Source organism: Vombatus ursinus, unplaced genomic scaffold (assembly GCF_900497805.2).
Source record: "Vombatus ursinus unplaced genomic scaffold, bare-nosed wombat genome assembly UNPS02014959.1, whole genome shotgun sequence".
Taxonomy (NCBI): Eukaryota; Metazoa; Chordata; class Mammalia; order Diprotodontia; family Vombatidae; genus Vombatus; species Vombatus ursinus.
In genome coordinates, this window is record NW_020954737.1 from 12,740,099 (window position 1) to 12,764,817 (window position 24,719).

The 24,719-nt window shown below is 37.6% G+C and overlaps 1 protein-coding gene across 1 annotated transcript in view; it reads left to right on the forward strand.

Moving 5' to 3' along the window:
• PCCB (propionyl-CoA carboxylase subunit beta) overlaps positions 1-24,719 on the forward strand; it is a 45,016-nt gene that overhangs the window by 11,511 nt on the left and 8,786 nt on the right. Inside the window, exons 6-10 of the mRNA XM_027845280.1 lie at positions 6,338-6,448; positions 11,958-12,066; positions 16,042-16,162; positions 20,317-20,398; positions 22,844-22,967. Of these exons, the coding sequence (XP_027701081.1) occupies positions 6,338-6,448; positions 11,958-12,066; positions 16,042-16,162; positions 20,317-20,398; positions 22,844-22,967 (547 nt within the window). The remainder of the gene's footprint in view (positions 1-6,337; positions 6,449-11,957; positions 12,067-16,041; positions 16,163-20,316; positions 20,399-22,843; positions 22,968-24,719) is intronic.

The window sequence follows — 24,719 nt, forward strand, 5'->3', positions numbered from 1 at the left end:
CTCACTTTCATCTGAGGATCCCAGAATGGGACTTCTATTTATCTCTCCCCTCCCCAGATCTGCTCTCTTCTGAGTACCTGGACTTTAAGGTTCTGGGGGATCTGCCTAGAATGGGATGGGGAAGACCTAGGCCACTGGTAGTGGTACTGGGGAGGAGTATATGGGTGAAGGGAAGGGATAAGAAAGGTAAGCACTTAAGTAGGTAAGATTAGGTAGACTCCTCAGACCAGTCCCCAGAGACTAAACTGCAAAATCAAGCTATTGTGTTCCCAGCTTTCTGGAAAAGGTATCCATTGGTCATAGCCAATACTCTTCCACTAAGGGAAGATGGGATGGTTTTTTGGGAAAGAAACCTTAAGACAGACTCTTTTCTCTGAGGAGTATAACTAAATATAACAGGCTTATTTTTAGGACTCACCTTAAGTGTAGTGTGATTTTAGAGGAGAGGAACAGAATCTTATGCTGAAAACCATCTTCCCCACCCACAGTACTTTGCTAATGTCTGAAACTTGTTTAACAGGAGGCTTAGTTTTTCATTCTGTACTGTGAGACAAAGGGCTTCTTTCATTGTTCGTAATGGAGCTAAGGCTTGAGAGCAGGGGTTATTAATCTCTTTAGTGTCATAGACCCCTTCTCACTACAATATTTTTAAGTGCATAAGCTCTTTTTATGGTGGCAAAGAATTGGAAATTGAGGGGATGCCCATCAATTGAGGAATGGCAGAACAAGTTGTTGTATGTGAATGTAATGGAATATTATTTTGCTATAAGAAATGATGAGCATGCAGATTTCAGAAAAACCTGGAAAGACTTACACAAACTGATGCCGAGTAAAGTGAGCAGAAGCAGGAGAACATTGTACACAGTAACAGCAGCATTGACTTGATTGACTAATTATTCTCAACAATACAGTGATCCAAGACAATTCCAAAAGACTCATGATGGAAAATGCTGTATACACCCAGAGAAAGAACTATGGAGTCTGAATGCAGATCGAAGCATGCTATTTTCACTTTTTTTTTTGTTTTTTTTGTGGCTTTCCCCTTTTGTTCTGTTTCTTCTTTTACAACATGACTAATGTGGAAATATGTTTACATGATTGCATATGTATAACCCATATCAGATTGTTTGTTGTCTTGGAGAAGGGGGATAGGAGGGAGGGAGAGAGAAAAAATTTGAAACTCAAAATCTTACAAAAAATGAAAGTTGAAAGCTATCTTTACATGTGATTGGGAAAAAAAAATACTATTTACCAAAAAAAATTTTTAAGTATGTAAAACAAAATACATGAGATTGCAAAGGAAACCAATTATATTGGTAGACAGTTATCAGAATATTAAAAAAATAAACAACAAATCTGTGGACTCAACCCTTGCACTAGAATGAATGTTTGTCAAAATGTAAATGACTAATAGCATAACTGTTTTTGTTCTGATAGAGGAATGTGGCTAGAAAACTTAAAGTGAGAGAGCCAGGACAGTGACTTGAATGCAGCCCCTAAGGTGGTATTCTTTTTCCCTTCCACTGTCAGTCATCACTGTTTTCTTCTTCTGTAGCTGACATGTCACTTGTCGCCTTTCTGCGTTGTCTCTGTGGGTTTGTGGAGTTGGGCTGCTGAGTAAGAGGTGGAGGCAGATGGGAACAAAGAGGGAGACTTTTTCCCCACTCTGTGGGAAAGGGACAGAGTCCATAGTGGGCAAATTCATTTTACCTTCTAGAGGCTCCCACAGTGGCAAGGATCATAGTGGAATGAGATAGGAATTTGTCCCTTTTTTACCAAGGTCAAGTGACCTGTTCCCAGCCACTGATGCCCAAAGCCTTAATATCCTCCCTGTTACTGACTGCCTTGTCTCCTTTTATTCAGTGATATTGTTATTGTAAGTTATATAAAAGAAATTGAGTAAGACTTTGTGTGAACAGTATCCAGGATTTACAGTGAGCCCTCCCTGTCCTCAAAGTCTACAGGGCATTACTAGGTGATGCAAAAAAAGCTGATTACAAAGACAAGGATTCCTGCTTTTTCTGTTCCATGTACAGCCACATACTCTTCTCAGCCATTAAATTTGCTCATGCTTTGGGATGCTCTTTTTACCAGCCTCATCGCTCTTTTACAGGATTGTTATCACTTCAGGTTCTGTCTTCCTATCCTTGTCCTCTTTGGGGGGACTTTATGATTCTGGTGAAAATTGCCTTGTGTATCTGAATAAATGTATGCTGGTTGTGAAGGTATTAGCTGCAGGTAGTTAGAACAGGTATTTTTTTTTCTTTTAAAATAAATTTTTTTCATTCCTCAATTGATAAATGGTCAAAGGATATGAACACACAGTTCTCAGAGGAAGAAATTAAAGCCATCTATAGTCATATGAAAAAATGCTCTAAATCACTATTGATTAGAGAAATGCAAATCAAAACAACTCTGAGGTACCACATCACACCTATCAGATTGGTTAACATGACAAAACAGGAAAATGAAAAATGTTGGAGGAGATCTGGGAAAATTGGAACACTAATGCATTGTTGGTGGAGTTGTGAAATGATCCAACCATTCTGGAGAGCAATTTGGAACCATGCCCAAAGGGCTATAAAAATTGACCCAGCAATAACACTTCTAGGGCTGTATCCCAAAGAGATCATAAAAATGGGGAAAAAACTCACATGTACAAAAATATTTATAGCAACTCTTTTTGTGGTGGCCAAGAATTGGAAATTGAGAGGATGCCCATCAATTAGGGAATGACTAAACAAGTTGTGGTATATGAATGTAATGCAATACTATTGTGTTATAAGAAATGATGAGCAGGCAGACTTCAGAAAAACTTGGAAAAACTTGTATGGACTGATGCTGAGTGAAGTGAGCAGAACCAGGAGAACATTGTACACTAACAGCAACCTTGTGCAATGACTAACTTTGATGGACTTAGGCCTTCTCAGCAATGCAAGGATCTAAGACATCTCCAAAGGTCTGAAGATGGAAAATGCTATCCACATCCAAAGAAAGAACTATGGAGTTTGAATGCAGATGGAAGCATACTGTTTGCTCTTTTTTTTTCTTTCTGTTTTGTTTTGTTTCCTCTTTTCTTGTGGTTCCTTCTCATGCTTCTAATTCTTCCTTACAACATGACTAATGTGAAAATATGTTTAATACAAATGTATATGTATAGCCTATATCAGATTGAGCGCCACCTTGGGGAGGGAGGTAGGGAAGAAAGGGAAGAAAAATTTAAAACTCAAAAGCTTATGGAAATGATTGTTGATAAATCAAAATAAATTAAGAAAAAAAGAACAAACCCATTAAGCAAAAATTCAAATAAAAATAAAAAATTTCTAAAAAAAAATGAAAAAAAATAATTTTTTTAACTAAAACTCTATTTTCTCTCCCTTCATCATCTTCCCCCCTCCCCTGCCCCAAACCTGTTGGAGGGGGAGTTGAGGAGGAGAAATCCAACAAAACCATTTTAAACAAATATTCATAATCAAGCAAAATGAGTTCCCACATTGGCCATTTCTAAAATGTGCATCTCAGTCAGCACTATAAGTCCATCACCTCTTTGTCAGAAGAAGGATAGCATGCTTCATCATCATTAGCCTTCTGGAATCATAGCTAGTCATTGCACTGATCACAGTTCTTAAGTCTTTCAGAACTGTTTGTCTTTAAAATGTTGTTGTTAATGAATAATTGTTCTCTTGGTTCTACTCAAGGTTGGCGTCAGTTCATATAAGTCTTCCCACATTTTTCCATAATTGCCCTTTTGATTTTTTTGTCAGAGTAGTATTCGTTATATTCATATATAATAATTAATTTAGTCATTCTGTGATTGATGGGTTTTCATAAAAAGAGTTACCATAAATATTTTTGCACATGGATCCTTTTCCTTTTTTTTTTCAAGCTCTTTGGGATATAGGCCTAGTAGTGGTATCACTGGTTCGGTAGGTATACACTGTTAGTGATATTTTGGCTGTGGTTCCAAATTGCTTTCCAGAATGGCTGTCCATTCACAGCTCCATCAACAGTGCATTAACGTGTTTCTTTTCCCAAAGTTCCTCCAATATTTGTCATTTTGTTTCTTTTTCTCAACTTTCCTGATCTTATGGGTATGAGGTGGTACCTCAGAATAATTTTAATTTACATTTCTCTAGTAGTGATTTGGAGCATTTTTTCATATGGGTATTGATAGTTTTAATTTCTTCCTCAGAAAACTTCCAGTTCATTTCCTTTGACCGTTTATCAATTAGAAAATGGCTCTTATTCTTATAAGGTACTGTCAATTCCTTGTATATTTTAAAAATGAGAGCCTTATCAAAGAAATTTGCTGCAAAGATTTTTTTCCCCTCAGTTGCCTGTTTCCTTTCTAATTTTAGCTACATTGGTTTTATTTGTACAAAACTTTTAATTTTATGTAATTAGAATTGTCCATTTTATCTTCTGTGATCCTTTGTATCCATTGTTTGTTCATGAATTCTTTTTCAAAATCCAAAAGGTAATTTCTTCCTTGCTCTTCTAATTTGTTTATGTTACCATCCTTTATATCTAAGTCATGAATCTACTTGGAGCCTGTCTTGATTTGTAGTGTGAGAGGTTGGTCTTTACCTAATTTCTTCTAGACTGCTTTCCAGTTTTTCCAACAGTTTTTGTGAGTTCTTGCTCCAATAGCTGAAGTCTTTGGGTTTCTTGAACACTCATCTACTGTGTTCATTTGCTTCTGAATATTGTGTAATTAATTTGTTCTACTGATCTACCTCTATGTTTCTTAACCAGTACCAAAGCATTCTGATGATAATTTTTTAATACAATTTGAAATATGAACTAGGCCCCCTTTCTTCCCATTTTTTCCATTGTTTTCCTTGAGATTCTTGACCTTTTGTTCCTTTAGATAAATTTTATCATTATTTTCTAGCACTGCAAAATAATTGGTAGTTTGAATGGTATGGTACCCAATAAGTAAATTAATTTAGGTAGTATTGTCATTTTAATTATATTGGCTCAGCCTACCCATGAGCAATTAATATTTTTCCAATTATTTAGACCTATCTTTATTTGTGTAAAGAGTTGTGTTATATAATTGTTATATAGTTGTTATGTAATTCCTGTGTATATCTTAGTAGATATACTTATTCTGAAGTACTTTATGTATCCGGTAGTTATTTTCAATGAATTTCTCTATCTCTTCCTACAGAGTTTTGTTGGTAACATACAAAAATCCTAATGATTTATGTGCATTTATTTTATATCCTGAAACTTTGCTAAAGTTAAATTTTTACTTGGCTCTTTAGGGTTCTCTAAGTAAACTCATATCATGTCCAAAAAATGAAAATTTTATTTCCTTTTTACCTATGTGTACTTCCTCAATTTCTTTTTCTTGTCTTATTGCTATAGCTAGCATTTCTAAAACTATATAAAATAGTAATGGTGATAATAGGTAACCTTGCTTTATCCCTGATTTTATTGGAAAGTCTCTTGTTTATCCCTCCTACATATAATGCTGGTCTTTGATTTTAGATATATACCACTTATGGAAGGATCCATTTATTCCTATATTTTCCTGTTTGTTTTATTTAATTGGCATGGGTGTTGTATGTTGTGAGAAACTTAGAGAAGGTGTTATTAACTTTTTTTGTGTGTATCACAGATCCATTTGGCAGTCTGCTGAAGGTTATAGATCCCTTCTCAGAATAATGCTTGTTTTTAAAAAATTCGTAATTGAACTAAGTGCTAAGTTTCAGTTAGAGGTTAGTAAAAATAAAAATGTAGTTTTTTTTTTCCCACATAAGTTCATGGACCCCCTGAAATTTATATGTGGACTTCCTTAACAACCCCTCCTTTAGAGGGAACTTTGTTTGGAGCCCACAGAAAAATCCTAATGGTGGTTGAAGAGGGGGCAAAGGTCAAAGGAAGAGAAGTCACATACTTTGGCTATGACAATAATAAAAAATTGCATTTATACAACACTTAAATTCTTACAAAGGACTTTTTCCATAACAAATTTGTGAGGCTAGGTGTATAAATACACATATCCCCATTTTACAGATGAGGAAATTGAGGCTTAGAGGAAGTGAAATACTTTTCCCACATATTTATTAAGGATTGGTATCTGAATTTGAACTAACTTCTTTTGGCTTCCCAATCCAGTATCCTTCCACCATACTATCTACTTGGAGGCAGCCCAAAGAGAGAAAAAAACAACTTTAGTAACAGATTATAGGATTTTTCTCCTGCCACCTGGATTCAGTTTCTGTGTAAATAATCCAAATGTTATTTTATTGTTACCTTTATCATTTTGCAGATAAAGCCTTGACCGTGCTCAGGTAATCAGATGCCTTTGCCTTTTCTCTTTTGGCAGAGGAATGTCTTGGCATCTGGAGTTGTCCCACAAATCTCTTTGATCATGGGCCCATGTGCAGGAGGTGCTGTCTATTCCCCTGCCTTAACAGACTTCACATTCATGGTGAAGGTAAGACCCTGGTATCTATTTCCATGGTTCCCTTTCAGAGTTGTGTGGTTTCTCATATGTAGCAACATTAATGCCTGACCTAGATCTAATATTTTATCTGAATTCAGTGGATTTCAAAGTGCTGCCCATGATAAAGTCTTAGAGTTGACGAGGTCGTGGTGGCATGGGATCATTAAGATGGGGGATTTCATTGGCTAGAATGCAATGCACTTGATTTGGGGGCTGTTTTACCTGTTCAGTGAATTGCAAATATATTCCAAACTCTAAATCCTTGAGTGAAAAATAATCTCCAAAAATCATTAAGCCAGAGATGTGAGACTCACAGCCTGTGTTCCACAGCACTCCCAAGTGTGGCTTGAGCTAGATTAAAATTGGGAATACTTAACAAAATAAATAAACTCAAAAAAATATGAACATGTTTTTTAAGTCAATATGAAAACCACAGGGATCCCTACATACAGTGTAGTGGCCTCTGTTTCTATTTGACTTTGTCACCACTAATCTAATCTGTTAGTGTCTCTTCAAACAGATCAGTCATAAAATTTTAAAACTGAAAGCTACCTTAAAAATCATTCTGACTCCCCTATTTAATGTTAAATAAAGAAATTGAGGCCCAGAGAAATGAAATGACTTCCAGAGGTAGGACCAGAGCCTTAATGCTTTTTCTACGCCTCATCCTATTACCTACTCTTCTTGTTCCTTAAAAATATCCAGGAATAGTGATTATATAACTTTTATTTCATTTTTTAAAATATAACTTTTAATGTTAGAAATGTTTTATTTTCTTTCATAACTTTTTGTTATATTAGGGCCATTTCATCTTTTAAAAAGTGATTTTATTTAAATGTGTATATACTAATGCTGAACAAATAAAAATAATCAAACAATATGGAGCATATCTCAAAATAAAAACCTTAAAACTTGAACTTTTTGGAAATTTTATTGGAAAATTATTTTTAACATAATTTTTAGTTTGTTAAATATCTCCAATTACATTCAAAAAATTTAACAATTTTTGCAAAATTTGAGTTCCAAATTCTCTCCCTTCCTCCTGCCCCAACCTTCAGTCCCTGAGAAGACATGCAATATGATATCAATTATAAATGGAAAAAAAATATGGAAAATTAATTTTATCAAAGTAATAACACTGATTTGTTTTGTGTCCATTTCTGACTCCATCTGTGGATTACTGTTGAGGGTGTGTGCTCACCTATGACCCCTCCTACAGTTTTACAAAATTGTAGTAAAGGTTGACGGTGCTGGTGTCTTTATTTTTATTATTAAATACTTTCCATTTTAAATGGTGCCCCAGCAAGTCATTTTACTTCTCCACAACCTTTGGATTATATACATAGATTGTATTCCTCTCCCACCCACTCATCCATTCTCTCTTACATGGGCCTTTGGTGAGGGATCCAGGGTTCTTTCAGTGTCTTCTCTCTCTCTTTTTTTTTTTTTTGGTGAGGCAATTGGGGCTAAGTGACTTGCCCAGAGTCACACAGATAGTGAGTGTTAACGTGTCTGAGGCCAAATTTGAACTCAGGTCCTCCTGACTCCAGGGTCGATGCTCTATCCACTGTGCGACCTAGCTTCCCCTCAGTGTCTTCTCTTCACCCGACTTTCCACATGGGGTGCTACTCTTCCCTCCTTCCTAAAAATCTCTTTTCCCCTTTCAGTGATACTTTCTCACTTCTGGCCAATAGCCAACCCAGGTAGAGTTGGAAGAAATCCCTGACTTGCTTCTCATTTTTGGAACTACATGTAATCCTCACCAGCCTGAGAAATGAATATCTAACCTGTTTGCAAACCTGGATCCCCCCCTTCACTAGCCTCACTGTGCCAGTGGTCAGTGTTTTTAGCTCAGCTTTTGATACAGTAACAAGTGCAGTCCTTTCCCAGGATTGCTCAGATCTGCCAGCTTAGCAAAGGTTTTAGTGGTTAAAAGGAGGGGCTGCCTGAAGATTCCCTAAGCATACATTCCAGCTGAAAGAAATGGACTTGTCCTTGAAAATTGAAGAAATGTGATTTGACAAGCATTGCATTCCCTTGGTTTCTCTTTGCCATAGCTTCATAACAGGTTTGGAATTCAATGACAGGAACAAAACCTTCTGTGTTCTATTTGAATTTGGTACAGATTTAGGTTTTGGTACTTCTTCCTTTCAGGCTCTTCAACAAATATTTGAAAGCGGAAACACTTGGGTGTGTTGTGGGTTCCAGAATTTGGCTGGCAGAACTCCCTGGCATATCACTGCCTTTTTGATTCACAGTCTTGGACCAGTAGGGGCTGCAATGTGGATACAAGCTTAAATAAAAACAATTTATTGTGTCTTGAGGGTTTTTTTTTTCTCAATTCGGTATTTGTTTAAATCCACATTTTAAAGTGCCAGCTGTCAAGTCAGAAAAAAAAGAATTATTTCCATTAAAACTATTTTGAGGAAAATATTTATTGTAAGGATTTCATATCCTCTGTAATTAAAATTTAATATAACAGTATGCCATAAGCAGCCTTTTTATTGTCAGACCATTGCCTGGTTTTAATATAATAAAGTATGCATTAATATTAAGAGGCTCCAGTCTTATTCCTCTTAGCTTATTGATTTAGGAGCAGAACTGCTTTGAGCTGTGGCCTTTAATGTCCTGGATGCTAGAAAGAGAATCTTCTGTGCTGGTTAGTTCATAACCTCCTCTGCCATGTTCAGTTAATGTAGGTTTTTCCAAATAAGTTCCCTCTAACCATTGTCTTTTCAACATTGATAAAACTTGTGGCCAGTTAATACAAACACTGGGACAGTGGGAAAGCATCCTTTCTCCCCTTGTCTCAGCAACCCTGTTACTGCTATGATTTGTTTGTGGCAGCATGCATTTCTTTCTGTTTAAAATTGCGAACCATAACTTCCCCCAAGAAGCTGTTCATGTCTTACTGAAAGTAATTGATAGCTTTGCTGATTTAAGCACCAGACATGCTTATCTTGTTGAATTTTAATTGTTTGAAATGAAATAGTTTTGATTTTGAACAAGTGAAAATTTGGGTAACCAAATAAAGTTTACTTGAATAGTAAGTGAGGTGATGGGTAATCAAGAAGTTACTGAGAATGTACAGACTAGCCCCTGTTATTGTCAGGGAAGACTACCATTAATTATCATGTCTGGAAGGTGTTCCCACCATCCTCTTCCAAGTATGTCTTTGATTTGGTTGCTTTCCAAAGACTAGAGCGGTCTCATTGAGTGTCTTCCTCCAAGAAGGAGGCTCGGGGGTCACCCTCAGCCATGCCGTACCTATCTATAGACTGAGCAAAGAAACTAGCACTGGAGAAGGGGAGTGGGATGGGGTTCCTCAACAAGTCCACACAGGAAGAATGACTTGAATTTCTGCACAATAACCCTTATTTAGGCCATTGAAGTGAGTTGCTTTTAAGATGGAGCTAACACGGCAAAAATTGTTGGATTCTACTGTTTCCAAATAAAATAAAATATGGCTTCAGCTACCTTTTTAAGGCTTAAGATTCTTTCTTTTGGTACTTTGCTCAACCTTAGTATAGGGACACTGATAACTCCTCTTCTTTCTTTTGTTTGCAGCCCAAGCCAGCTAGATGAAAGGAGATCAACCCTTAGAAACAGATTTACTGTCAGCACGGTTTGAGAGGTGTAGCTGTTACAAAAACAGACTTAAGTGCAGTACAGAAGAGGTAGTGAACTTCATTCTTACAGTCCATGATATCCAAAAGCAGAGGCTGACATTCCATATTTCCATGTCCTCTAGTGTGTATCCTTTAACTTTTTCCTGATAGGATTTGCTCAATCCAACTTTTAGTATTTCTGAAAATTGCCTTCAACTAAGTCCTCATTTAGACTTAAAATGAGATTGTTTTGATTTCCCCGCCCTGCCTCCTCACCTTTTAGGGAGAAGATTGGAGGCAAGCAGTGCTCTGCTTATTGATGAACTTTCTAGATTGGTATACTTGGTGGGCAGGATCTAAAAGATTTGTGAAGACCTGAGCCTAGCATCTGAGCAGAAATGTTATTTCAGTCCTTCAAGCATCAAAGAAAGCCTTCTGCACCTGGCACTGTCATAGCCTTCTTTGTCATGTATTTGCTTATTTGGGTCCTCTCTGACCCTTGTATTGTCTATCTTTACCTCATGCAAAGAGGTCACTATGTAAAATGTCACTGTATTTGAATCCAATGGAATGCAAAAGTGACTTAGAAAATAAAATCACTGGGGGTTTTTCAGGGTGGGAGAAATCTTAGAAAATTGATTCCCTTTGGTTGCTGGATCTGCTTTCCATCTGTTACCTTGTTGATCCAGATATAGTCTACATTCTTAAATTGACATCTCTTTGGAAGGGGAACAAAAAAGAAGAATGTCTGCACTGAAAAATAATACTAAAGTTCCCAAATACATTTACTGTGAAAGATTTTTAAAAGCATTTCTTTTGATTCAAATAAAGTTTTTTATTCACTTAAAAAAAACAAGCAGTCTTTTGCGTCACATTTCAGGCATCTGTTTATTCAGCCTTGGGTAATAAACATTTATATTTCTCAATGTCTTCCCCTGTATGGTATCAAGCAGATATTCACCTGCTTGAGCTGGTGGGAACTGCACAGTGAGTGACATGAGGCAACAAAGAGGTTAGAGAGACCCTGATGGTGATAATGATGGTGGTGATGTCCCAAAGGTCCTGAGCCTTAGAAAGGCACTGTCTTACCTGCTTTCTCAGGTATTCTCATTTAATTCAAACTGTTCTCCTCATTCCCCTACAAAAAAAGAGGGCCTTTTTTCAGCCTGTGTCATTATGACTTTTTTTCTTTCAAGGCTGGCCTTTTTTTTTTTTAAGTGAATAATTTTTTTTGAGGATATCATGAATAGAGATGAGTAGAGTGTCACAAAACTAAGTTTGGGAACCAAGGACCTGTAGCTGGGTAATGCATGCTCAATAACAATAAATGGATTTAAATCGTTATTTTTCAGAAGGGGATTGTTCTCTTTGCTGTGTGTAATTTTTGGTCTGTGAGTTTCTCCTACCTTTTCCTCAGTTGCTTTTTAGATATAAAAGAAATTAGAGCCTCTTACATTTTTTTTACTTAGTTTAAAAATAAGCTGCTGTAAGCAGAATAATCATAGCTTTGGCTGGTGTGGTGCTCTGGGTGTTTCAGAGTGCTTCCATGTACCCTTTACTGTTATCTTATTCTTCTTGGACACATCTTTAAGTTATCTGTACCGCATCACAAGTCATTTTTACAAATATTGAACCAAGCATGAAATAGCATGATGGAGTGACTATTTTGGGAAAGAAAAATGTGACCATGAAAATTTATCTTCGCTTTGGACCAGGGATCTAAAGATCTGCAATCTAGTATTTTCCTTACTATTTACTGACTATGTGACCATGGACAGGTCATTTGACATTTGTGGGGCTCTCTTTTTCTTATCTGTCAAATGAGGTAGTTGAACTAAATGCTCTCTCTTTTCCAGCTCTTGATTGATTTGTATGGAAATCTGTGATTGCAGGACACATCCTATCTGTTCATCACGGGCCCGGATGTGGTAAAGTCTGTCACCAATGAGGATGTCACCCAAGAAGAGCTTGGTGGTGCCAAGACACATACAACGATGTCAGGTGAGAAGGATCCCATCGTCCTTGTCAGCTAATGATTCACTTTTCTTTTTCTTTTTGTTTTTGCTAGGCAGTCGGGGTTAAGTGACCTGCCCAAGGTCACACAGCTAGTAAGTGTCAAGTGTCTGGGGCCGGATTTGAACTCAGGTTCTCCTGACTTCAAGGCCGGAGCTCTATCCACTGTGCCACCTAGCTGCCCCTAAATGATTCACTTTTAAAAAATGACTGAAACACCTTTTGAAATGGATGATAAGCATATCCTTTTAAAAAAGTATTTTCTAAAGATTTTCTAAAAAAAGATTTCCATGCTTCCACAGTGGTAACATTTCTGACTCCAGAAACAGTGATGAGAGAGTAAGTAGGAGGGAGCAGCCATGGTAGTTGTTAGTGGGTTGTATTTTTCCTTTGTTACATTTATTGGTTTTATTGTAAAAAGAACTGAGAAGCCATAGCTGCCCAGAATTCCCTGCAGGTTTGTACCGAATGAAAATAGGAGGGCCCTTTCACACTTGAGAGGAAATGAGAGACTGTTTTCAGTCACTTTTCTTCAGTGTTTATGTTGCAGTTTTTAAAATATTAAAATGCCCAGGAGAAATCTCCGGTATTAGTCAGACTAGCTCGAGCTTTCCTAGCTCTCTAGTAAAGGCTTGATATGCCTATTTCCAGGCTGTGGAAACATTGGTGTTGGAGAGCCTGTTTCTGCCCTTGTAGACATATCTGGAGACGGAGCCTCTAGGTCAGTGTAAGCATCTGGTGACCCTTCTCACCCCCAGAGGGGTAAATGTGGAGGAGTGGAAAGAGCACAGAGGAAGACAGCAGAATTTCTGGGTTCACATCCCCCCTCTGTCACTGTGTGAACTCAGGCAAATCACTTTACTCTTTCTGTTTTAGTTTTCTCACCTGTGAAATGAGGACCTTAGAGGTATAGAGGATGGGGAGGTGGGGGAAGGGAGGGAGGTGGGAGAAAGAAGGGGGAGGGAACGAGTAATTATTAAGCACCTGCTGGGTACTAGGCACTGTGCTAATGCCAGATATTATCTCATTTAATCCTCACAACAATACCATGAGGTAGGTGGTATTACTGTCTTCATTTTACAGTTGAGGAAACTGAGGTAAACAGAGGTTAAGTGACTTGCCTAGGGTGGTTGTTTGTTATAGTTCAGTCGCTGTTTCCTTCTCCAATGTGTCCCTATTTTACGATGAGGAATTGAGGCAAATAGGGGTTAAGTGACTTACCCAGGGTCACACAGCTAGTAAGTGTCTGAGACTGGATCTGAACTGAGGTCTTCCAGACTTCAGGCCCGGGGCTCTACCAGCTTCCTCACTAGACTAATTGATCTTTAAGGGCCTTTCCAACTCTAAAGCTTATGATTTTGATCCTAAGTTCTTCCCATAGACTGTCCATTCTCCTTGTGGTGGGAAATACAGTATGGGAATCTTACATCTTGATTCAAATTAATTATTGAGCAAATTAGGTAGTTAATAAAATTGGGTCTCACCTAAGTTTTTCTTAATAGTATTATTTAATCAGAGACATTGAAGGCATGAATGAAAGAAAAGGAGAGGGGGTGGTTATATAGCAAGAAGGAGAAATAACATTAATTTTCTGGGACCTTAATACTACCAAGATACTAAAAGACCCAAAGGAAGGCCTTTAGCTTACACAGTAACTTCTTTACCGAGTGTTTATGGGAAAATAGGGACAAGAAGTGCCCAAGGTGAGGAGATGTGGGGAACATGGCAATCTGCATTGGTGGGTGGCGTGCGCACACCACTGAAAGTATTTAATTTAATCAAGTTAATCAGAACAGACTCAACTTGATAATAAACTTGTGCCTTTAAAAAATTACGGAATGTGGGGCAGCTAGGTGACGCAGTAGATAGAGCACCAGCCCTGAAGTCAGGAGGACTTGAGTTCAAATCCGGCCTCAGAACAAACACTTGACATTTACTAGCTGTGTAAGTCACTTTTTACTAGCTGGGCAAGTCACTTAACTCCAATTCCCTTAAAAAAATTATATAATGTTACCAGTTTCTTGATATTCTTTTAATTCAATTTTTAAAATATAGCACCAAGTAGGCATGAAATAGATACAGTCAACTTTGTTCTTTCTGTTTCTAGTTTCTTCCTTCTACAACCCACCTACCCCACAGTTATCCAAATAATTATCATGAAGGACAGTCTGGCCACGTCACTCTTCTGCTTAAGAATCTTTGGTGACTCCCTGCTGTCCTGTAGGATAAGGTATAGATTCCTCAGCTTGACATCTAAAGCTCCCTACAGTCTGGTTCCAGCCTCTTTTTCCTGCCTTTTTCTCCCACACATGACCACCCTTCACCTGCTCCGAGGTACAGCTACACTAACCTATTGGATGTTTCCCAAACTAACAACTTCATCTCTGCCCCCTGGGGCTTTGCACAAGCTGTCCCCAGGATCTGGAATGCACTCTAGACTTATGTGTCACTGAATTCTTCTTTTTTTTTTGCTTTTTGGTGAGGCAATCAGGGTTAAGTAACTTGTCCAGGGTCACACAGCTAGTAAGTGTCAAGGTGTCTGAGGCCGGATTTGAACTCAAGTCCTTCTGACTCCAAGGCCAGAGTTCTATCCACTGTACCACCTAGCTGCCCCTGAATTCCTCTTTTTCTTCAAGGCTCATCTCTAGTACTACTTCCTAAAACTAGTCTTTTAGGATTCCTCTCCTACTGAAAATTAATTTCCTTTTACTTCTCTTTACCTGCTGTAATTCTCCAATAGACTTTAAACTCCTTAGGATAGAATTACTTTCTATTGTGTTTTTATGTCCGCAGCACCCAGCAGAATGCCTTGCACATAGTAAGTGTGTAATAAACACTTCTTGAAATCTTGAGCTAAAATGTACATCCTGAGATCCAAAATAGGGCTATAGCTGGGTAGTAGATATTTAGTAATAACTATTTCTCTCTTTCCCCACCTCCCATCTCCCACAAAGAAATGCCCATTCCTATACTTCTTGGATTTGAATGTAAATTATGAATCGTGATATCTGAGGATTTCACGGGTTGGAACATCATACTGGCTGCATGAGGTGCTAGAATCTTGTAGAGCCTCCAAGAGGAGATCTGGAATCACTCAAGAATTCAGCTTAACTGTTCACATAAGAAAAAACAAGTGGATGATTAATATTTGGACAAGCTGATCAGTTTCATATATATGTATAACATATATGTATATATCAGATTCATATAGATATAGAGCATTCTACATTCTATTCTAACCCTTCCATATGATAGGTCAGGTCAGGCTCAGCAGCGTTTAGTCACTTGTCCAAGGCCAAGGTAGTAAGCATAAGAAGTGATATTTGAACTCAGATCTTCTGACTCTAGGGCTAATGTTTTCCAGTGTGCTCGTGTGTGTGTGTGTGTGTGTGTGTGTGTGTTTACATGTATATGTGTGTGTATATAGGCCCGGTTATTTATGCATTATTGGGCCTAGAATTGAACAGGAGGAGAGAGATCCGATTGCTACTATTATGCTATGAAAGGTACTCTACCTTTTCTGGAGCACTTGGACTACCATAATGCTTTGAAAAAAATGGTCTGGGGAAGAAACTATTCTCTCTTAGCAATTGTCTTGTATAAATTTAAGGTCATAAGATTTAGAACTGGAAGGAACCTTAGAGTTCATGTGGTTAGTCCTCCACCTGTGTTACACAGATGACGAAGCTAAAGCCCAGGAGCAGAGGTGATTTGTCCAAGGTCACAAAGGTAAGTAGCTGAGATAAGCTACAAACCCATCACTTCTGACTTGAAATCCAACATTCTTTCTTGGGCATCATGCCACAAGTGGTAGGTGAATGTCCTGTTAGATGAATGTAGTTGACTAAATGGCTTTCTTTCCAAGCACATCTTCAAACAGCAGGGACGATACTTAAACAGTAGTTTTGGCCCAATTGGATCATCTGTCTGAAGCCTAATCTCCTTTTGCCTTTTTATTTGTAGGTGTGGCACACAGAGCCTTTGAAAATGACATAGATGCCCTATTTAACCTCCGGGAATTCTTCAACTACTTACCTTTGAGTAATCAGGATCCAGCTCCAATATGTGAATGTCATGATCAGTGGTAAGTGACAGAAAATACAGCACTTCTTAATAGGTTATGAAATTATGGCTTTAGAGACTAGCTTTGGGATAACCTAGTGCCATTATTTAAATTTATTTTTTTAATTTTCACATTAGTCATGTTATAAGGAAGAATTAGAACCAATAGGAAGAACCACAAGAAAGAAGAAACAAAACAAAACAGAAGAAGAAAAAAAAAGAGCAAAGAGTATGCTTCAATCTGCATTCAAACTCCATAGTTCTTTCTTTGGGTGTGGATAGCATTTTCCATCTTAAGACTTTTGGAGATGTCTTAGATCCTTGCATTGCTGAGAAGAGCTAAGTTTGTCAACGTTAGTTATCACACAACGTGGCTGTTACTATGTACTGTGTCTCCTGATTCTGCTCACGTCACTCAGCATCAATCCATATAGTCTTTCCAGGTTTTTCTGAAGTCTGCCTGCTCATCATTTCTTATAGCATAATAGTATTCCATTACATTCATATACCACAACTTGTTCAGCCATTCCCTAGTTGATGGGCATCCTCTCAATTTCCAATTATTTGCCACCACAAAAAGAGCTACTGTAAATATTTTTGTACATGTGGGTCCTTTTCTCATTTTTATGATCTCTTTGGGATACAGCCCTAGAAGTGCTGTTGCTGGGTCTGACCTAGTGCCCTTTGATCACTTTATTTGTTGGTCAGATTTAAAAAGTAGAGTACATTCAGGTTTTTGTGTATTGTAATGACAGATGACTTAGACCTTTCAGATAGATGTATGCCTAGGGACAGCAGCAGAGAAAGCCAGTTTTATTTTGACCCCCTTAAGACATGAGAGGCAACATGGAAGAAACACAGAATTTAGAATTAGAGTTAGAAAGTGTTTGGGCTTTGCCACCTAATACTAGCTCTGTGACCTTGATCAAATTGTTTAATTATTCTGAGACTCAGTTTACTTATCTGTAAAAGGGAAATATTAATGCCTATACTGCCTGCCTTACATCTTTGGTATAATGATCACATGAGATACCATATGTAAAGTACTTAGTAAACTGTCAAGCACTATATATGTATATATGTAAACTAGTAAACTAAATGTATCCTAGACCAACAGCTGGTACAGTTCCTTCCATATAGTGGGAGTTTAATCAATGATTGTTGAATGAATAGTGTGGGGACAGGATGAGAGACAGAAGAAATTAGTTTCTGGAAGACATGGTATGGGCAGGGATGGTAAGATTGTAAGTTTTCTCCATATTTTGACATTCACCCAAACAACCTGCAAATTATTTGTAGAATGGAATGCACATTAATATCTTTATTGTTTGTGGTAAGGGCATTTGTTCTGGGTAGGTTTTGTCTCTTGCTGTCACTACATGTTCCAGAGTGTCTAAGAGGAAATGGTTTAATTGTGGCTGATGACATGTGACCTGAGAGATCAAGGAAGAGAATCACAGTGAGATCTGAGGTGACCTTTCTTTGCTAAGCAATCTCAAAACTCTGTCTTCTGTGTTTTGTGCCCCTTTTGCACCAAACTGACATCACTGGCTTTGTCCCCATTTGACTTCTCTGACCTTAAGCGCCTGGAGTCCAAGGCATATCTTAAAGATAAACTGTTTTTGATGGATAATTTTTATTACATTAAATTGAAAAGTTTTTGCACAAAGCCAATGCAACCAAGATTAGGAAGGAAGCAGAAAACTGGGAAAGAATTTTTATAACCAGTGGCGCTGATAAAGGCCTCACTTCTTTTTTTTTTTTTTTTGGTAGGCATGGGGTTAAGTAACTTGCCCAGGGTCATACAACTAGAAAGTGTTATATGTCTGAGGCGGGATTTGAACTCAGGTCCTCCTGAATCCAGGGCCAGTTCTCTATCTACTGCGCCACCTAGCTGCCCCCTAAAGGCCTCATTTCTAAAATAATGGACAACTGAGTCAAATTTATAAGAGCACGTCATTCCCCAATTGATAAATTGTCAAAGGATATGAATAGGCAGTTTTCAGAGGAAGAAACTAAAGCTATCCATAGTCTATGAAAAAATGCTCTAAATCATTTTTTATTTTTTATTTTATTTATTTATCTGTTTATTGACTGATTGATTGCCTTTTGGTGAGGCAATTGGGGTTAAGTGACTTGCCCAGGGTCACATAGCTAGTAAGTGTCAAGACCAGATTTGAATTCAGGTCCTCCTGACTCCCGAGGCTAGAGTTCTATCCACTGTGCCACCTAGCTGCCCTCCTCTAAATCACTATTGATTAGAGAAATGCAAATCAAAACAATTTTGAGGTACCACATCATACCTATCAGATTGGCTAACATGATAAAACAGGAAAATTATAAATGTTGGAGAGGATGTGGGAAAATTGGGACACTGATGCACTGTTGGTGGAGTTGTGAACTGATCCAACTATTCTGGAGAGCAATTTGGAACCATGCTCAAATGGCACCCAAACTGTGTATACCCTTTGATCTAGCATACCACTTCTAGGTCTGTATGTCAAAGAGATTATACAAATGGGAAAAGGACCCACATGTACAAAAATGTTTATAGCAGCTCTTTTTGTGGTGGCAAAGAATTGAAAATTGAGGAGATGCCCATCAGTTGGAGAATGGCTGAAAAAGTTGTGGTATGTAATGGAATACTATTGTGCTAAAAGAAATAATGAGCAGGCAAACTTCAGAAAAACCTGGAAAAACTTATATGAACTTATGCTGAGTGAAGTGAGCAGAACCAGGAGAACATTGCACACAGTAACAGCCACATTATGCAATGACTAACTTTGATAGACTTATTTCTTCTTAGCAATGCAAGGATCTAAGACAACTCCAAAAGACTCATGATGGAAAATGCTGTCCACATCTAGAAAAAGAACTATGGAGTCTGAATGCAGATCGAAGCACATTATTTGCTCTCTCTCTCTTTTTTTTTTTTTTGATTTCTTCTTTCTCATGGTTTCTCTCATTGGTTCTAATTCTTCTTTACAACATGACTAATGTGAAAATAGGTTTAATATGAATGTATATAGTTGAGCATATATCAATTTACATGCTGTCTTGGGGTGGGGGGAGGGAAGAGATGGGGAGAAAATTTGGAACTCAAAATTTTATGAAAGTGAACGTTGAAAACTAAAAGTAAATAAATTTATGTTTAAAAAAAGATAAATCATTTTTGGATGTCAAAATGTGGGATGAATGTTTTGGAAAAGAACTGGTAGAAACATACTGGGGCATCATTATTCAAAGTAATTATGTATTTGTCAAGGAACTAATCTGGGTCAAGGATAGCCTGTTTCCTGGGGGAAAAGTTACATTAAACAATGCAGCTTCCTTGATCTAGTCTTCTCATTACTTTGTCTCCAGATACGTCTGCAAGGGCAGGAACAGGCTTTTAAACACCATTCGCATATATTTCCATTACTAGTAGGGGGGATTTCTTCATCTGGGAGTGCCCCGTATCAATGAAGCCACACTCCAGGCCAAATATTGCTCAGTGAAATGTTTGGCCTTTTCCTTCTCTCTGCTTTTCCCATCACAATAGGAAGGTCTATTGCTGTCCTTTTGTGACTGTCAGTGGTCAGACTTCCTACCCTATAGGGTTTTGTCTGAGACTTGGAGGCCATTGCAAAGCATGCACTTTTGTTTCCAAAGCACTTGTTCTTTTGATTTAGATTTCTGAAGTAATTATATTCATTAAATGAGCTATTTCCCTGCTTCTGAGATTGTATCAGTTGATCCTGTTGCTAAGGTTTTCTGTTATTAGTAATGTACAATTAATCGGGCAGTCGACTCTTGTTCAGTGGAATAATAGTGGTTGTTATTATTGAAATGAACACTGATCATTGTGTACTCAGTAAGTGCTAACTATATGATTCATTTTGTGATTCTAACTATCCAAACCTAAGACTGTATATTTGATGGTGATTTTTTTTTTGTGTACTCAGTAAGTGCTAACTATATAAATCATTTTGTGATTCTAACTATCCAAATGTAAGACTGTATATTTGATGGTGATTTTTTTTTTACCTGGTGAATAATGAAGTCCTCATAAAACTGGCTTTCTGGGTAATTCATTTTTGTCATTTTGTCCCCAGTGCCTGGTGCATGGGGGGTGCTTAATAAATGTCTGTTGATTAATTACTAATCATGTCCTCTTCTCTTATTGCTTACTTTCAGCGACCGCCTGGTTCCCGAGCTGGACATGCTTGTCCCATTGGAGTCTACCAAAGCCTATGACATGGTGGATATAGTACACACAGTAAGTAGTTCCTCTGATTTTGTTGAAACTTTCTGACTGTGGTGGGGGGGGGGGTCTAGCCAAGAATTGGACTTGCTAGCTTTAAGGTTTGGGATGGGCTGTTTTGGAGTGCCAGCCAGCAAGGATTTAAAAGGTTACTTCATCCAGTTACTGGCCACTAGGACTAGTCCAAGTAGATCCTCAAAGAAAATAATGACTTGGCCCCAAGCGCTATAAGAGTACCTGGAATAAAAGAAGCATGCAATATGAAATGTAATATTAAATGAAGTGAGAGCTGTGGAAGAAAGAATAAGTAGTATGATAAATATCTTAGGCTAGAACATGGGAAACCATACCCAAGATTTTGACATCTTGTAATTTAAAAAAGACTGAAGAGAGAGCATTGACTCTGTGAAAACGTGAACATTAAAACAAAATCAAAAGATTGGGGTGAGCACTCAGAAAAATACTTACGGTATATACTATCAAAAACATCTGACTTAGAAAACTTGGTTAAGGAGAGAAATTCTAAGAATCATCAAACTTCCTAAAAATCATGATGGAATAAAAATCCAGATTCCATATTAAATCATAAACAAAGATTGTCCAGATCTATTAAAACCACAGGGCAAAGTGGAAATGGAAAGTCTTCACCAATTATTGCTTAGAAGAGACCCTAAAATGAAAAATCTTAATGTTAAGCAGGGTGATAGTAAAAATAGGCACTATTATGAGACTATTAACAAGAAAACTATACTTCAAGGCACCATAGATAATGAACTAATACTTTTAATATCAGCACTAAATGGCAAATCATAAAAATATTTAAAGGAAAAATGAATTGAATTGTAAAGAGAAACAGACAGGGAAACTATAATAATGGGAAATCTCAATGTAACCCCTTCAGACCTAAGCAAATTTAACAGAAAGCTAAATAAGAAAGGAATTAAGGACATGATTAGATTTTTTTAAAAAGTAGGGCAAAATAGTTTTCTGGTGACTACTAATTGGGAAAAGAAAGGTACAAACATATTTCTTACCTGTGTATGACATCTTTACAAAAATTGGCCATGTATTATGGCATAAAAACCTCATAAAATACAAAAAAAATCATACATATTAAATATTTCCTTTATTGACAGTACAGTAAAATTATATTCAATGAAAGGCTTTCCAAGAAAAGATTAAAATTTAATTAGATTAAATAATTTTATCCTGAAGAATCTCATGTAGAAAAAAAATCAGAAGATTTCATTTTAAAAATGGCAACAATGGGGCAGCTAGGTGGCACAGTGGATAAAGCACTGGCCCTGGAGTCAGGAGGATCTCAGTTCAAATCCGGCCTCAGACACATGATATTCACTAGCTATGTGACCCTGGTTAAGTCATTTAACCCCATTGCCTTGCAAAAATAAAAAAAAAAAGTGAGAACAATGAGAAAGAATTCGCAGCAAACTTTTGCTTGATTATATGCCAACAGAACTGGTAACTTAGATGAAATGAATGTTTGCAAAAATAAAAAAATACTCAGATTAACAGAAAAACTAGATTATTTAAACAATCTAATATCAAGAAAAAATTTTTTTGGAAAAGCCATATGGGTTTGTAAGTGAATCCTATCAAACATTCAAACAGTTAATTCCAATATGATTTAAACTATACAAAAATAGGAAAAGAAGAAATTCCACCAAACTCCTTCTCTGATATAAATATTGTCTTCTTGCTGGGTAGACAAAGAAGAGAAAGAAAATGGTAAACAGGTAAAATCCTGTTCTAACACGATTTCGAATGAATATTGACATAATATTAAATAAAATATTAGCAAAGAGGGTACAGCAATATATTAAAATATTAAACACTATAATCAGGTTGGATTGATGCCAGGAATACAGGGTTGGTTCAACATAAGGAAAACTATAAACATAATAGACCATATTAATAGCAATAATTTTTAAATGTAATTAAATCAGTAGATCCTGAAAAAGCTTTTGGCAAAATTCAACATTTATCCTGTTGAAAACAGTAAAAAAATATGAGAATAAATGAGCCATTCCTTAATATGGTAAAGCATATCTAGCTAATACCAATAGTCAGCATTATATGGAATAAAGAATAAAGATTTTATTTCCAATAAAATCAAGGATGAAGCCACTAAGTGACTCAGTGGGTAGAGCCCTGGGCCTAGAGCCAGGAAGACCTAAGTTCAAATACAGCTTCAGACACTAGCTGTGACCCTGGGCAAGCCACTGAACTTCTATTTGCCTTAATCCACTGGACAAAAAGGATATGGCAAACCATTCCAGGATCTTTGCCAAGAAAATCCCATAGACAGTATGGTCCAGCGGGTCATGAAGAGTTGGACACGACTGAATGACTAAACAGCAAGCACTGTAAACGTGGCAAAGTCTACTTTTGTTGCTTGTGTATTTGTCTTTCCTTTCTGACTGTTCACATTCCTTTTTGCAGATTGTTGATGAGAGAGAATTTTTTGAGATTATGCCCAACTATGCCAAGAACATCATTATTGGCTTTGCAAGGATGAATGGAAAGACTGTTGGGATTGTAGGCAATCAGCCCAAAGTGGCATCAGGTAAGAGGTTCCTTTCACTGGTTGCTTTTCAGGTAGGACCTGAGAATCCCGCAAAATCCTAGACATGGATCTAGCCTGTAGTGAATGATGTAACTATGAAATATTGCTCTCCTTATATGCTCGTTGCTCAGATAATTTGCATATGCTTTGACTTGACTACATGTTGCTCTGCCTTTATCATGTTTATTCTGCATTTTAAAATGTTTATTTCTTCATGGGAATGTCCATACAACCATTTCACAGAGCCAAAGACCACATGAACAACGTTTTCTCATTCCCATCATTATTTGAAAAAACTTCTCCTCCTTATTCATTTAGCATGGGTCTGTTGGCCATATCCAAAGAGAGGGATAACTTATCTGATATTGGATAGTCCTCCTGGACAGTTCTGAAAGGACATCATTGAGCTGTTAGGTCAGAAACTTTTTGTTGAGCTCAACTAACCCCGCAGCCACCCTCGTTCTCTCTTCCGGCATGTTCATCAGGTCCTCACGATGTCACCATGTTGACTGTTTTCCCTCCCCTTCACGCCTTTTATACTTGTTTGCATCCCAGGTCATGTGCTCCTCACCTTTGGCACAAAAGTCCTGCAGAAGTCTCATAGGATTTGTACGAATAGTCATGGCCAGCTGTTCTGCTGTCTTCCCCCACCTTGTTCAAAGTGCTGCTTTTTCCTGTACACTGTGTCATTAAAAACTGTTGCCAAGAGCTTTGTTCAGGCGAGCATCAAGCCATTTCATACTTTTGACTATGAGTCTATTGGATCCATGAGCATTTCCCATCTTGAGAAACTTTATCATATTTCCCAATTCTAGGGTTGTGATTCAGGCTACTTAATGCCTTCATTTCTTGATCCCTTTATGGGAAACCTGGTGCAGACCTTTTGTACCTCTCTCCTAGATTTTAAAACAGCTACAGAAATGTACAAAATAGGACATAAACCTCTTCACCATCTACAACCCTCCTTAGATTTTGTTTGAATCTGTTTACATATATGCTTAGGACTTGCTAACCTCCCCTCTTCAGTTCTTGCTCCAGTGTGGCATTGTTTGTTCACAGTGCCTTCTTTTCAGCAGCCTGACCGTACCCCTAAGTATAATCTGATATCGGCCGGATCTGGGAGTTGAAAGAGAACAGGGTTTGAATCTTGACACTCCCATCGATGTGCCATATGTGACTTTGGAGAAGTCAGTGAGGATCTCTGGGCCTTCGCTCTTCATCTGTCACGTGAAAGGGTTGGAGTAAATAACCAGCAGGGTCCCGTCAGTTTTATGTTCTTGTGATATCCCAATTAAGACTTTTCCCTTCTTTGGAAATCCATGAGTCTTTTTAGGTTTAGCCTAAAAACCTGGCTTCGTGTGTTACCATGACTGTTGTTGGTTAGTATGCTCCACGTGCAGATACTGCACTCAAGAATCTTTATGTCCTTTGTTATTCTATACTGGAAAACAGGATGACAACCTAACCCCAGGTGAAGGTGATGATTCCTTGGTCATGGTCAGGTAACCTGGACGGTAGGCGTATGCATGCCGTAAGGGTGGTTTACCTGAGGTGGACATCCTGGCATACTTCTGTGTTTCTGGTAAAACTAGAACCTTTAAAGTATTGGTTTGATTTTGAAATCGCAGTCACCTCCTAATTGCTCCTCTTTTTCTTTTCATTGGGTATAGGGGTGAGGTGAGAAGGAGAAAGAGAGACGTGGCATATATTTCTTCTACATTTTAAATTGCAGTTACCATGTGGGATTTTTTT